Here is a 16,063-nt window from a genome sequence, read left to right as displayed (position 1 = left end):
GGTCATTGTCTGGTGACGGGCGGCCTCTTTTTTTGTTAGTATGTCAGTTTGGAGAGCAGCTTTTTTTCTTTTCTTTTTTTTTTTTATAAAGAAATAAACATGAATACCATGGGAGGGGGATATTAACCCAATATCTGACTGCAGCTATCAAAACAATTTGTACACTTAATACATTGACAGATTTGCTGACTTTTCACTCTTTTTAGCATAGGAATTTGGTTTTTGACAAAGAGACAAGCAATGTTTTTGCATTTGGATTATTTTCTCCTTCAGAGTTAAAGCTAAAAAAAAAAAAGAAGAAAAAAGCCCCACACCCTGCCTCTAAAATGTTGACTATTGTTGTCGCTGACCCAAAGAAAAGGCAAAGAAAACCTGTAAAAAGCAAACAAATATATATAAATAATATATTTACACATAAATATATATATTTATATATACTGTATATAATGTTTCTTGCTTTATACTACACAGCATCAGACATTTCGTCTTGATTCCTAAAATATAAACCAGAGGCAGGTTAAAACGAATGAATATAAAAAACAGAGGGGGAAGGGAGACGTGACAGACAGCAGCTCGCCCCGAACTCCACTGATAAGCAGTGCTAGTAAAAGTTGCGCTCGGTCGTCGATCCGACACCGGCGTAGCATTATTTATTTTTTTCATTCTAGAGTTGTACGGGGAGGCCGGTTCTAGATCGGCCCAAGGAGGGGCGAGGAGGCAACATCCACCCAGAGTCTGATGAGCAAACAGGCAATCGGGGAGGGGGGTTGGGGGGTCAGAGTTGAAGGGAATCGACAGAGGCAGGGCAGAGCCAAACAGCGCAATGAAACATATCTTACTTACATCTTAGCTCATTTTACACGTACAGTCGTGATCAAGGCACAGGGAGCTTCTACAAGTTACTTTTTTTCTTCAATAAAGTTGTACAAAATAATACATTTTACAGTCTGTACAAGAATAATGATCCAGCAGAGAAATCAAAAGACAGACCAAAAGCCAGGCTAAAGGGGAGGAGAGGAAGTTGGAGGGGAGGAAGGGGGAGAGAAAGAGAGAGAGAGAGAGAGGGAGCGACTAGGCCATTCGTTAGACATCCTTCTTGAGTCTCGCGTCATAACTCTCTCTTATCCTCGGTCTAATGAAGTCCCCACGTGTCAGTGTACAAGATTTTTTGCAGCAGGGAGGAGACAGACAGAGAGAAAGATAAGGGGAGGAGGGGGGAGGGGGGGAGAGAGAGAGAGAGAGAGAGAGAGAGAGAGGAATGATACTCTGAAAACAGGAGAGAGCAACCAGGAAAACTGGAGGTTTAAAATGGTGCATATTAGCACACACAAACTGGGTAAACAAACAGAAAAAGGTTGTATTATTACATACACACACACACACACATATATATATATATATATATATATATATATATATATATATATATATATATATAGTTTGGATTTTTTTGCACTGCATTTAGTTCACTGTTCTGCATGAATCTGGCATTGCATGCGCTCGCCTCTCCTGCGATGTATCTAGAGAAGCAAGCCATGTGATGGGTCTTGTGTTCAAGTCATTCTCCGCTCCACACGCAAAGCAACCTGGGGCAGTAAATGCTCCAAACCCTCCATTTTTGTTGGAGAAAAAAAAGACGACATTTTGCTCTACATTCTGTTTTTTGTTTGTTTTTTAAACATACGGTCCGTCGTTTTGCTCTCAACAAGGGGGATCTGTCCACCTCTGGGGTGGGATGGGGTGTTGGGAAAGGGAAAATGGGGAAAAGTTGAGAGGGACACGCCAGGCTTGCACAGGCACTAAACGTTCAACAGGACCAAAACGGTGGAGGATAAGAATAGCGTGTGTATGTCTTGTGCGTGTGCATCACTATAAGTAACGTGTGTTTAGGCATATGATCGGAAAAAAGACAAGTTTGACGTGTAACATACATAGGACTGCGGGTCAGGAGTTTAGCTGGACGCATGTCTGTATGTGTACGAAATGGCTTCCTTGTCCTGAGCAGTCCTGGACAGTTTTTTTTCTTCCCTCTTTTCTCCCCCCTCCCTATCCCTCTCACATGTTTTGTTTTCCTCTCTCTCTTTTATTAACATTGGTAGTCCTTGGCTGTGTTAACAAGTCTTTTTGCCAAATATCACAGCCACGCTTTCATCAGTAACACAGTGCATCCCCTTGCCCCAGCCCCTAGTCACTCAGGATGGAGAAAGGCCATGTGTGTGTGTCCGTGTGTCTATGTATACATATATGAATATATATACATACACATATGTGTGTGTGTGTATAGGTATGTATATATGTGTATAATATATATATATATATATATATATATATATATATATATATATATATATATATATATATATAATATATAATATGCATGTGTGTGTAAGTGGTGGGGACTCATCAGTTTGAAGGTTTGATATTGGGGCGTGATGTAGGGCAGGGGGGCATAAAGAAAGTTCAGGTGGTGAGTTTGCGTCCCGTCATTCCTGCTGCGATCACAAGAGTTCGTACTGTCGTAGGTGCATGCGCTGGATGATGTCTCTGCAGTCGTTGAACACTCGGCGGATGTTTTCCGTGTCCACGGCGCAGGTGAAGTGGGGATAGCAGTAGTGCCGGCCGTCTCCACTCGCTGTACTGATCCTCTAAATAGACAAAACAAGAAAAAGGGATTCACTGAAGTAAACTTCCTATATGAGTTTATATATGTATAAACACATTTAGGGTCGTAAGACTTTTGAAAAGTCTCTTATGCTCATCAAGGCTGCATTTTTCTGATAAAGACAAATACAGTAAAAACAATAATATTGTGAAATATTAAAATAGCAGTGTTCTATTTTAATACATTTTAAAATGTAATATCTTCCTCTGATGGCAAAGCTGGATTTTCAGTCCACACCACAACTATAAAGATAACGATAACTATTGCAAAAAAAAAAAAATTCCCGCCAATGAATGATGAAAACATTTGACAGCCAATCAGGATCCATCCTGCTTTAAATATCTTGAGCGTTTAAAGTGGGTGACGACACAAATGCAGTGCACGCTTAGAAAAAACAATGTTAACAGGTCTATACTTCAGTCTCCAGTGTCACACGATCCTTCAGAAATTGTTCAAATATCCTGATTTGGTGCTCAGGAAATATGTCTTATTATCAATGTTGAAAACAGTTGTGCTGCTTAATATTTTTGTGGAAACCATGATTCTTTTTTTTTTCTTCAGGATTCTTTGATGAATAGACTTTTTTTTTTTAATGTGAGTCTTTTGTAGCATTATTATAGTCTTTACTGTCACTTTTGATCAATTTAACGCATCCTTGCTGAATAAGTTTCGATTTCTTTAAAAAAAATTAATAAATAAGACTAACCCCCCAAAAAATGAAAAATATAGTTTTTTGGCCAGCACACACACACAGTACAGTATAAGGTCAATTTTCCTCAACTACCATAGTTCAGAACTTCAGGACACATGGCGATGTGTTGCCATGATGATTTTGGTCCCATAAAAGAATCAAACTCACCAAGAACTCGTCTCGGATGAAATATTTTGCTCTCGTAACTCGTGGATCTTCCCCTTGCTCTGGTGTTGCTGTTAGACAGAAAGCAGATAGGTCTAAATAATAACACTAATGCTGTGATATCCAAAGTTACCACTGTGTGGTTAAATTTTAGGTTGATACAAGAATTTGTATTCAATTCTAAAAACCATTAAATTTTGCTAACCATCATCTGGTGTAGTGTAGCGTGCAAACTCAGGGAAATAATCCTCGATTTTTGATTTTCCCGCCAAAACCTTCTCAGCCAGCAAGTCCTGCTTGTTTAGGAACAGAATGACAGAAATAGTTCGAAGCCACCTGAAAAGGCAAGAGAGAAAACAATGAAGAGATTTTGGGGAAAAAAAGGTAATCATAAAGCTACACTTCTATATTTTTTTAAAGAAAATGCAGAAGTACACTCATTGAGCCCTCTTCTTCTCTACATGTGCAAGCTTATTTTAGGCATCCAAAAAGTACCTGTTATTCCAGATGTTCTTGAACAGGTTAAGTGCCTCCTGGAGTCTGTTGGTCTGATTGTCCTCTCTGAGCACCATGTTATAACTGCTGCTGGCTACCACGAAAATGATGGCTGTCACGTCTGTAACAGGAAAGAAAAGGATTTTAGCATACACTTTGAACCAGCAATGCAAACAATCCATCATAAACTTGGCTTAATTACAACCAGGGCCTGAAATTTACACTTGCCAAGCAGAAAATGAGCGCAAAAATTGACGTTGGCGAGTATATGAAAGGGGGTTAATCGCCAATTGGCCGGTAACATTTTAATGAATTCTAACAATGCAATGTTGTGAGAACATAAACAAATGTGAACGACGCTCGCAACAGTTAACGGGCCAGTGCAGCATTGTCACAAAAGATTGAACCTTGCCAATTTAAATATTCAAGCGCGTTATCAATCTCAGTTTAATTTATACAGTGAAGACTATGCGATTATTTTACATTTGATTTCTTTATTACATGTCTGTATCTGAAAAGTGAATTTTAACTGGTATCTAAAATGTTGGTGTCATAACGGTGTTTTCACAAAAATAGTTTAATGGCAAGTAAGAAATATTTATGGCTGGTAAATATTCTTAAGTCACCGGCCATTTATTAGGTTGGCAAAAAGTTTGGTTTAGGCCCTGATTACGACAAATTATTACTAATGAATAAACCAATATATTGGCCAGGCTAATGAGCTTTGTGTCGAGCTCTGTGAACAGACACATTTTTTGTGTGCATTTTGAAAAAATATGATCATTAATTTACATTTTACACTGTAATAAAAGTACATCTACCCTTTAATATCAGCACTGGCCATTCAAAAACCCTTCTCAATGGACCTTTATTAATATCATTATTATAAAGCAATAAAAGCACAAGTTACCATTAAAACACTGGATCCATTTCCTGCGTTCGTCTCTCTGTCCTCCAACATCAAACATACTGCAGAAAAGAGAAAACGCATCAGTCCAAAGCCCACAGACATGATGGCATGGACCCGTTTACAACAAGCACTTATTGATGTAGTGTAACGGTGTCCCCTTTTTCCACCAAATTGTAAAAAAAAAAAAAGATTATGATGTTAACTGTGTTTATGTTTTTATATGTATTTTTGTCTAAGTATATAGTATTAAATATAAAAAGTATAATAATAATAATAATATATATGTATATGTATGAAGGCCTCCTGGTCAAACTTACTGAAAATTAACTTTGTCCACTTGAAATCTTGTCTCAAAAATCCCGGATGTCAGAACTCTGCATCGGAGCAAGTCCTGAAAGAGGGAAGCAACAAAGAGAAGTTCAAAGTACATTTACAACAAAAAAACATATTTAAATCATACGCAATAAAAGAACAATGCCTTTTAAGATGAGAACGAGAAAGGCCAATGATATAAGCTTCAATATCAAGCATGTTTGAATCCCGGCATGTGGATTTTTGCTGGATCTTTACGCACCTGATCAGTGGGAGTATAGTCGCTCTGTTTCACAGTGTCAATCCTGTCCAGGAAACTAAAAAGAAAAAAGATATAACACTAACAACTGTCTAATATTTCTTCAGCACTTCTTCATAATCAATAGGATAAGACTGATGTGTTGTTTGGAATTAAGAGTAATGAGTAAACGGAGAGCTGGATTTATTCCAAACAAGTCAAGACAAGGAAGAAGTGTTATGCACAACCCAGAGTTTATTCATTGGCGAACAAGCACCTTGCATCGGGAAAGCATCCATTAAAAAGGCATTACCACATGACTATATTTATTTGTCATACCATCCATCCCTAATAATGATTTTAAAAACTGTGATAAACCCAAGATATTTTATTGCAATATTGAACCAAAAGCTATTTACAATAAAACACAATATTCCTGCATCTATTATTTGCAAAATCACCACACGACACAAGTCAACCATGGAGGGAAAAAAATGGCAGCTGGCACAATGTGCAGCTGTGGAATGAGCCAGCAGGAGGCGCATGCTTGTGTTGGAGATCAAAGCAGGCTGGGTTCTGAGTCATAGTGATCAGAGAGCGCTCAGTCAGACACTGCTCTAGTCAATGGATCGGCTCTAGTGGGAGGAAACGGAGAGGGGAAGAGAGGGCAAAACAGAAGGAGGGAGGGGGATCAAGAAACGCTGTCTTAGTCAAGCTGCTATCCGGTGAAACGGCTGCAAGATGGTGGGGCGGCTCGAACTCGACTCCGGGTTCTTTGTGCATGCAGCCGAGATCTTAGACACACGTCACAAATAAACATATGCAGAAAGCGATAATCGATGTCCCTCAGAACTAGCTACATTTTTTATAGAATATCAATCATATTTATGATTATAACGATGCTGACAAAAGACCAAATACTACAATTTTCTTTCTATAATAGAATATTTTCAACTAGCTGACCCTCAACCTTTTTTTTTTTACAGTTTTGGTTCCAACAAACTGCTAAAATACATATTTATTAGTTATGTGCGAGACTATTCGATTAAAGATACTGCTGCTGCTAGTCAACTTTGAAATATAAAGCATAACATTAAATGTGCAAAAAAACTACCAGTATTTCCATTTAAATTACCATCATGTTAATGTTACATCTTGAAATGAATATTATTATTATTATATATTATATTATTTTGAAAAGTGTATATAATTGTATAAGTGCATTTAATTTTACCTCAAGTTTTGCATGCGTTTTTGTTTTTTTTCTGTGGCGCTTGCGGCGGGTTCAGAGAAATGTCCACTCAGAGAATGAGCAAGATGAGGGAGTATTTTGAGAGTCAATCGAGAAATCAAAATTGAAGTTTTTAGCTTTTAGTATGAATATGTTAGCCCTAAGATTATGAATAAGCTGGTATGCTCCAAAACAGAAAAAAAAATCACATTTAGGAGATCAAAACTTACAGTCCCTCACTTCCGCTAAAATGGATCACGGATTTTTATGACATCACCGCAGACTTCCGCTTCTCATCACATCTTCTGTCCAATCAAATGCTCTCTAGAATCTAAAGCTCTGCCCCCTATGCTATGAATACCACCTGGCCAAAGCGACCGTTGACACGTCATGGAGCAATATGGGTTGGAGATGTGTGTTTGGTTGCTCAAACGCTCAAGTTTTATTCCATTTTGCAACTGTACGTTGGTTAAAGGGATAGTTCACCCAAAAATGAAAATTCTGTCAGTATTTACTCACCTTTATGTTGTTCCAACCCTGTAAGATCTTCGTTCATCTTCAGAACACGAATTAAGATATTTTTGATGAAATCTGAGAGCTGGATCACTCCTCCATAGGCTTCTTCAGGGATTGACACTTGCCAGCCCCGAAAAGTTATTAAAGACATTGTTAAAATAGTCCAAGTGACTTCAGTGGCTCAATCTTAAGTTTATCAAGCGACGAGAACACTTTTTGTGCGCAAAAAAAACAAAAATAACGACTTCATTTCAACTATTCAGTTCCTTCTCTGTTGGCCTCGAGTCAGGTCACTAGTGTTATAGCGTTAGCTTCTGTTGTTGTACGTCACACGCATCACCCACATGACCAGCGTCGGCCAATAGTGAGCCTACGTGTGACGTAGCTCTACGCAATCACACTACGTTAACTAACTAGAGGTCCCCAGAGAAGGAAATTAATAGTTGAAATAAAGTCACTTGGACTATTTTAACGATGTCTTTAATAACTTTTCGGGGAACAAGTGTCAATCCCTCAAGCCCCTTTCACACAGCGCGTTGATCCCGGGAAATTGCCGGGGAATTGCCAGAACGCCTTCTGTGTGAACGCAAACACGACCCGGGATTGATGCTGGGATTGATGCCAAGTTGGGGACCTAGTAACATTGCTGGGATCAGTCCCGGAACGCGCGCTGTGTGAACAAAAGCCGTAATTAATGCCGTGTCGCAGTGATGACGCTGAAGTGAAGTGAAAGCAGGTGAGTGAAACGGTACGTAATGCGCTAGTTTATGATCGAATCAGAGAAGAAGTAAAAAATGCACAAGCGTGGTTTCTCCAGAGAAGAATCGCAGCTCATAAGCAAACTATAGACGCTGCTGAGTCATTACATGTCACATCGATGTCACGTGTCTTTACGGGATTTTTATGGGTTGTGTGTGAACGCACTCTCCGATTCCGGAAAATCACAGACAGTGTGAATGCGCCAAAATCAAACGAACCCGGGTCAAATCCCGGGTCACTTTATCCGTGTATTTTCCGGAAACTCTGTGTGAAAGGGGCTTTAGAAGCCTGCCTATAGAGGAGTGATCCAGCTCTCAGATTTAATCAAAAATATCTTAATTCGTGTTCCGAAGATGAACGAAGGTCTTACAGGGTTGGAACAACATGAGGGTGAGTAAAAACCGACAGAATTTTCATTTTTGGGTGAACTATCCCTTTAAGAATGACATGGCAAGAATTTATTCACACCTCTACTATAGTATCCAACGGATCATTAGTGCTCGGATTCGCCTTCATGGTCCTGTCAAGTACGAATTGCGGTCTGTGAGGTAAACGCTAAGGGGGAGGAGCCATTCAATATGCCCCGCCTTAGATTCCGGTTTCAGTGGAAATTTTGCAAGTCGGTTGCAAGATTTCCGCTTAAACAGTACTGAAATTAGCTGTTGCGCACATCCCTAATATTTATGAAAATGAAATATTTAAAATGAAAATATTTTTCATAGCAAATGACTCATGAACTAGTTCCTTATAATAAATCATTTAAAAAGACTCTTGAATTACAAATCTGCATCTTCAAAAGTACTAAAAAAAAAGAAGTCATGAATGTATTCTAATTAGAATCATTAAAATTTCTCACAAATTCCAGCGAGTGTAATGCCTAAATCAAAGCATGAGGGAATCAGCGACAGTAAGAGAAATACGTGCATGTGCATCCCCCGTCCCATCCAAGTCCAACAGGAATGTAACATACAGGTTTGAAATGTGACAGCAAAGCTGTAGGTCCCACACACAGCGGCATGGACTGCACTAGTGTGTGTGGGTGTGCGTGTGTGTGTGTGTGTGAGAGAGTGTGAGTGTGTGAGAGAGAGAGAAAGAAAGAGAATGCATGCAACACGCACAGTAGGCCGTACAAATGAAAGTGTGGCACGTCACATGGAAGAGGGGGCATAAATAGAAATAAAAAGAAGCAAACAATGAAAGACAGCCAGGATAAAATGCAGACAGAGTATTGTGACCTAGTGTTGTCTAACACCATATCTCAATTATTGCCTTTCTTCCTATTAATAGAATGATTCCAACAATAGCCCAGCCAGCTAGTCAGACATAATACAACTCATGCCCCTCTGGGTACAATAGTTGAGAACGCATACAGCCTCCGCTGTCGTAATGCCAAGCAGAAGAGCCCACTATAGTTGCAACAGAGTATATATAGCCCTGCATTCCAAATCCAGCCTCAACTCATGTGGAATTCGAGAATTCAAACGGCCGCACGGCAGGAAGTTTGTGAAATTGTTGCGCGTCGATGTCTGCCAACAGTTGCAGAGATTCATGAGAGTATGTGATAGATGTTAAAAGTCTTAACACACGAGATGGATTTTAGCACATATTGAGTTGTTCTTATTGCATGCAGTGTAGATATGATTAGGCAGCAACTTCAATTAAAATAAAATTGTAACAAGCAGTAAACTTCAAGCAGTAAATGGATGGTCCTGGTCCTGCCAAACACACACACACACACCGCATCACATGAGTCATATGACTTGGCCTACACATAATTTCTGTTCAGCTCTCTTTATTTATTATATAAAAAGTATGCAGCTCACTCATGCTTTAAGCAATTCACTGCAGTAACAATGCAATAAAGCAAGTAAAAGTGTAGCAACATTACAAAAAAAATTTATAATTTATTCTCTCTCTCTCTCTCTCTATATATATATATATATATATATATATATATATAGAGTAATATTATATATCATATATGTATCCCATATTTTTGTCCCATCAACTTGACCCTCAAAACATAGCGTAAATGCTGCCTGTTAAGAATTATTTTAAAAAGCACAATATTAAGTTGTCAAAGATTTTCGATGGATCTAATTGTTTTATTAAACTGCATCTTACTAAACACTACACAAAATCAACTGTATTCATACTTTGACTGAAGCGGACAATTCAAAATATAAATAACCAAAAAGAACCAAAAAATACAGCTTTAAAATGTTCAGTCAATTAAAATGTGTTAATGAATTGATTATTAAGCTTTATCTTAACAATTGTAATTAAGATGATACAATACAGATTGCAGCAAAGAGTATGGATTAATATAAAGGTTTAGTTATATTTACTACATACAATAATGCTTGTATAAAGATTCAGACTTGCACAAACTTCTACAGTTGATAAAAGATGGCAAACAGTATCCCAAACAAACAAAAGCTTCACTGATGATTAGAAACTATTACAGCATGTCTTCACCAGACATGAGTGTGCGACGATATACAAAGAGTACGTGATATAGAAAAACTGCCAAGTAGTGCATGGGTAATGCCACAAACATGCAAAGTCACTCACAACGCCATCACTCTGATCTAACTGAAAATGTTTAATTTACTTAAAATGTTCAATTTAATTTATTTATTTCTTTTTCACTTGCAGGATGTGCGATGTCAAGTATAGGGATCGCAGTTGATCGATTCTGGTTCGGAACGCATGTGATTCGTGGATTAATTGCAAAGTTTAACCATCATAGAGTGACAGTTTATCATTTGCATGTGTTTTTAAGTCCTGTCAGTTTAAACAACAAGCACAAGAAGACTGGATCTGTTTTCTGTGCAGCACATTCAGGCCTCTTTCTCTTCTTTTGAGCTTAAACAGACACGTGCAAAATTAAGTCATAATCCCCGTCTCAGCAAGTATCCTCGTGAACGCAGTCAGTTATGTGTTATAAACAATTGAGAAAGAAAACAAATGCATTTTATTTTGGATGCGTGCATTCATCTTAAAGTGACAGCTGCCTAATATACCCGCAGCTTTTTATGTCACCAATGTTAATCAAACAACAAAACAGAAAGAGAAAATCACTTTTGTAGCTTTAACACAGATAAATTGTATTGATTAATTAGATTTAATTTATACAGTGAAGACTATGCAGTGTTATTTTACACCTGATTATTCAATGTCTGTACCTGAATACAGTTAGATTTACCTGATAAACAAAGCACTGCTTATTTCATTTGAATATTTGTTCGATTGTATTTATCTATGCTTGTAATTTGTTTATTATTTTCTATGCAGATGCAGAAGAGAAAAAAAAATCACCCCAATCATTCTAGAATGTTTTATTCTTTACAAATAGAGCTATTCAAATCATCTGGTGAAATTATTTTCATATCGCAATATAGATCGCAGAAAAACAAATATCAAAATGTCAGTTGTTTCCAATATCATGCAGCCCTAATTTGCAGTCACCAAAAGCAACTTAAATAAAAATGTATTAATTATACTATGTTTTATATAAAAAGCAAATAAATTATAAATACATGTAAAAAAAAATGTAATTTAAAAAAAAAAAATCATTAAATAATTTCTGGAACTGAACAACTGAGTACTATATTAATACTTAAAAACAAAAATGTTTACATTTAGGCTACAATGGACCACAATATGGAGCATTTCGAATTTAATTTAAAAAAATACAAATATTTAAAATATTAATAAAAAATTAAATAACGCAAGTCTCGTGATGACTAAAAAGTAAAGCCAAGAAAAAAAGAAAATATGCAAAGAGAAAAATCTATTCATAGAGAGTGCTGACGGTGTATTAACATGGAAAAGCTGATAATATCCTCATCGCTTACTAATCTGGTTAATGTTACAGCTCATCTAGTTAGCAGTGGAGTATTAAGAGTGTGGATTAGGCAGCTTCCGGGCGCCAATACAGCAAACACTCTTTAGGCTCCGTGTGTGTGTGTGTGTGTGTGTGTGTGTGTGTGTGTGTGTGTGTGTGTGTGTGTGTGTGTGTGTGTGTGTGTGTGTGTGTGTGTGCGTGGCACGATACGGTACATAGGATATCTAACGGCAAGCCTTTCAGAAACAACAAACTTTTATTGTTTACTTTTTTTTTTACTTGCATTGGTTGTGCCCGTTTCATTTTAGCAGTTATAAAATTTATAAAAAGGAAACAAATAATAATAAAAAATAAAAAAAGTTCAGCATTTCAAATTCAACTTACAAAAAGCTACCAATATTAATCCCAGCAAATGTTAATTCAACGTCAACTTGGAATTAATCGAGAGCCTCCACCGCATTTTCTCTCTCTTACACACACACTTCTGTAAGTTTGCAACGCCAGAGTAAGGGAGCAGCAGAAACCGGGAGAGAGGGAGCGGTGGAAGAGAAAGAAAAGAGAAGGCTGTGTCTGACATTACAGCGGCGCTCCAAAAATAGCTCCCTGGCGCCCTGGCCTCCAGCTCGGTTGTCATAGCGACAGAACCACAGGCGCTATAAATAGACTATCAGCTCCAAATCTTGTGTGACTGGAGAGAGGCCAGAGAGAGGGAGAGACAGACAGAAAGAGAAAGAGTAAAGAGAAAAAGAAAGACAGAGGGAGTGGAGCGATAGAGAGAGAGAGAGAGAGAGAGAGAGAGAGAGAGAGAGAGAGAGAGAGAGAGAGAGAGAGAGAGAGAGAGAGAGAAGGGCCAGTCAAAAAGAAAGGGAAAAGCAAAAAGAGAGAACGAGAAAAAAAACAGGTCTGGTTTCGCAAAAGAGGGATGGGGAAGAAAAGGGAGAGAAAGAGAGACGCTCGAAGAGACAGAAAGAAACATGGCGGATGGTTCAGGAATTTTTTCTCTCCATGCACTGGGCTTGTGTTTAGGAACTACGGACAAGCAAGAATGCAATGTTTATCTGGTTTACAAAAAGCTTGTAGAATATATATTTTTGTATACATGTAGTTGTTAATTATATATATATATATATATATATATATATATATATATATATATATATATATATATATATAGAGAGAGAGAGAGAGAGAGAGAGAGAGAGAGAGAGAGAGAGAGAGAGAGAGAGAGAGAGAGAGAGAGAGAGAGAGAGAGAGAGAGAGAGAGAGAGAGAGCATATACATATATGCATATATATGTTTTGCTTTCTATATTTTTATATATATATATATATATATATATATATATATATATATATATATGCGTTTTGCTTTCTTTGAAAATAGACAACCTTAATGAAAAATTTTTCCTCTCTGAAACGCATGCAAGCAAAAATGCAACATTTTTTTGGTTTCTGAAAAATAGAGGCGAAACCTTTAGCTTTCTCTGAACACAGGCAGCCATGAAACATTTCTTTATGTTTACAAAATGCACATCAAGAAGAATGCAACATATCTCTGGATTACCAAAAAAGTTTGTAGAAAACTATTTTTTTTTTTTACTTTTGATGAACCCAAATGAACTTTTTTTTTATTTTTTTATTTTTTACCACGCACACAAAAAGTATCTCTGGTTTACAAAATTATAGATAGCTCCAAGGAAATATTATTGTTTCTTTGTACTAAATTCTTGCATGTTACCTCTTGAAATCATGTATTCATGTAATTTTGTAATGCCAATGTGTGAACAGCTTGTAACGAAACTTTAAAAAAAACGAGACCTTCCCTGACTTCCAAGGTTTTCTATGAAAGCCTTTAGACAGATTTTTATTTGAAGGACTTGAGCCGTTTTCACCGGGAAAATACAAAGAATGTGACGATTACTCGCAGTCCAGAGAACCTCTCTCCAATTCAGTGCCTGGTGAAATGAATGCTTATTACAATATTCAGGATAATGCCGAAAGAGCTGTTCCGTACTGTAGGAAGGGGTGTTCTGTCATTATTTACTCACTCTCATGTTGTTACAAACCTGTATTAAAATCTTTCTTGTGCTGAACACAAAATAAGATATTTTGAATAATGTGGCTAACCAAAATTTAGGGAAAAATATACTATGGGAGTCAATAGGGACCAGCAACTGTTTGGTTACCCACATTCTTCAAAATAACTTATTTTCAGCATCTTCTGTTGAAAATAAGTTATTTTGTGACCTTGTAAGGCTTTTTTTGTAAAATAGGGAAATTAGTTTGACTGTAATGCTGTCACTTGCAAAATAGTAAAACCAACATGCAAAAAAGAATCGTGATAAATTTTTGTCATAGACGCACACCGGTTACATCACTTGCCCACCTTGCCACATTGCCAACCAGCTGATACAAACATATCCATATCGCTACGATCAGATGCTTTCTAAAGCCCTATTCGCACGGGATAAGTATTACCTGGTGACCTCTAGTCATTTGTAATAATTGCGGAGTTTGTCCGAGATCTTAATGCTGTGCGAATCGGCCATATCTGTAATTTGTAAAGTAAAAATTCCCCCGCAAATTACCTACTATATTTCGCCGAACACCGAGGTCCTGTGATAACATTAGTCCCGTGCGAATCGGCATCTCTGTGATTTGGCCGGATCATATATAACGTTTTCAAGGTTTTTGTTTCATGTGCGCCTTTTTATCTATCTTTCGCGAAGAATGGAGGCCGTGTTGAAGTTTTGAGATAGTATTTTGGGTGCGGGGTCATATCACTATACACAACTACCCAATTTGCAGAAAGTGAAAGCTGAAAATCATCAGAAGAGCAAAAACAAAAAGAATGATTAGATGGAGATGAATGACATGTATAGCAGCATGCGGTAAGGAACTTTATTCTGTTTATGTCATAATATATCAGCTAGACCTATAACGAAAAGACATTTCCAAGCAATAGCCTATTGACGTCATATCTGGGAGATAAGTCAGTAGATTTGAGTAAAATCACAGGCTTCGGTTATCCCGTGCGAATGCGCCATTTATTTTGCAGCACATATTCATCTAAACTTCTCTCTTAGCGGTGTAGACGGCGTCTGGATGTTCACTGCAAATGTATTTATAACTTTTTACTTCTAAGTGAAGAACGGAAAGAAATCCGCCGTGAATATATTGGGGTTTTTAATCACGTTCAGTCTCTTGTACGCTTCATGCGCACGAATACGAGCACAAGCAATAAGTTAATGGCTGGAGTTCACTTAAGGGCCACGGTGTCGCTAATAACAAGTTTCTGAATTCAACACATAGCCGCTTTAACTGAAAACAAGCATAAACCCTAATAAAAATAAACCTCCATGCACTGGATTGACACTTAAGAAACGCAACCAAAAAAATGGAATGCAACATTTCTGCAATGTAATTTCTTTTTCACCTCTGTGCACAAGATTATTTTTTTTTTAAATATAGTAAGCTGTTTTTTTTTTGTTTTTTTACTTTCTCTGAAAACTTTAAACCCGTTCATTATGCAAGCAAAAATGTGAACTAGCAAGAACATTTCCCTAGTTTACGAAAATATAGAAAGCTCCATGAAAATACTGTCCGCATGCTTTCTGTAATAGATGCGCAATAATAAAAATTTACTTTTTCTCTATTTGAACACCTCTTGCACACCTGAATAGTTGCAGGCAGGTGCGTTGGATACAGAATATAAAACTAAAGAAAAAAATCCTGCATACTGCTGTTGCCTGCAAGAAATAAAATTTTTACTGAGATAGCAACATTTCAGTCAAAAGACCTTTGTCAGGAATAAAAAAAAAAAAATCCATGCACTTGATTTGCATTTACAAAATATAAACAGGCAGAAATGCGCCATTTCTCTGTTTTATGGAAATATAGAAAGCTTGTAGATAACATCAAAGGAACATTTTTTCTTTTCTCCATACACTATTTATGCAAACGAAATGCAAAAAAGGAGGAATACAAAGTTTCTTTAGTTTATGAGAACAGAAAGCTTTGTGTAAAGAAAATATTGCCTTACACGCAATTACAACACACTCGCCCCCAATACAGTAGAATCACAAACATTTCTTCTCTGGTTTACAAAAATACAGAAAGCTTGTAGAAACAGTCATCTTTCTTTGATAATACTGTATATATATGCTTCCTCTGAAACAGCATAACTCTAATGAAACTATTCTCATTGTTTTTTTTCTATCTCAGCCATTTTCTTT

The 16,063-nt window shown here is 37.2% G+C and overlaps 1 protein-coding gene across 4 annotated transcripts in view; it reads right to left on the bottom strand.

The window, feature by feature from the left end:
• Window positions 1-2,328: 2,328 nt before the first annotated feature.
• The window catches only part of gnas (GNAS complex locus), a 35,363-nt gene continuing 21,628 nt past the window's right edge, over window positions 2,329-16,063 (bottom strand). For all 4 annotated transcript variants that reach the window (XM_077197909.1, XM_077197910.1, XM_077197911.1 and 1 more), the window contains 7 exons: window positions 5,498-5,552; window positions 5,241-5,314; window positions 4,924-4,982; window positions 4,014-4,134; window positions 3,724-3,854; window positions 3,522-3,589; window positions 2,329-2,645 (listed from right to left, as the gene is read on the bottom strand). In XM_077197909.1, the coding sequence (XP_077054024.1) occupies window positions 2,499-2,645; window positions 3,522-3,589; window positions 3,724-3,854; window positions 4,014-4,134; window positions 4,924-4,982; window positions 5,241-5,314; window positions 5,498-5,552 (655 nt within the window). In that variant the 3' untranslated portion in view covers window positions 2,329-2,498. The remainder of the gene's footprint in view (window positions 2,646-3,521; window positions 3,590-3,723; window positions 3,855-4,013; window positions 4,135-4,923; window positions 4,983-5,240; window positions 5,315-5,497; window positions 5,553-16,063) is intronic.

Source organism: Siphateles boraxobius, unplaced genomic scaffold (assembly GCF_051911475.1).
Source record: "Siphateles boraxobius isolate OS27281-9 unplaced genomic scaffold, OSU_SipBor_1 41, whole genome shotgun sequence".
NCBI classification, from domain to species: domain Eukaryota; kingdom Metazoa; phylum Chordata; class Actinopteri; order Cypriniformes; family Leuciscidae; genus Siphateles; species Siphateles boraxobius.
This window is presented reverse-complemented; position numbering and strand designations above follow the sequence as displayed.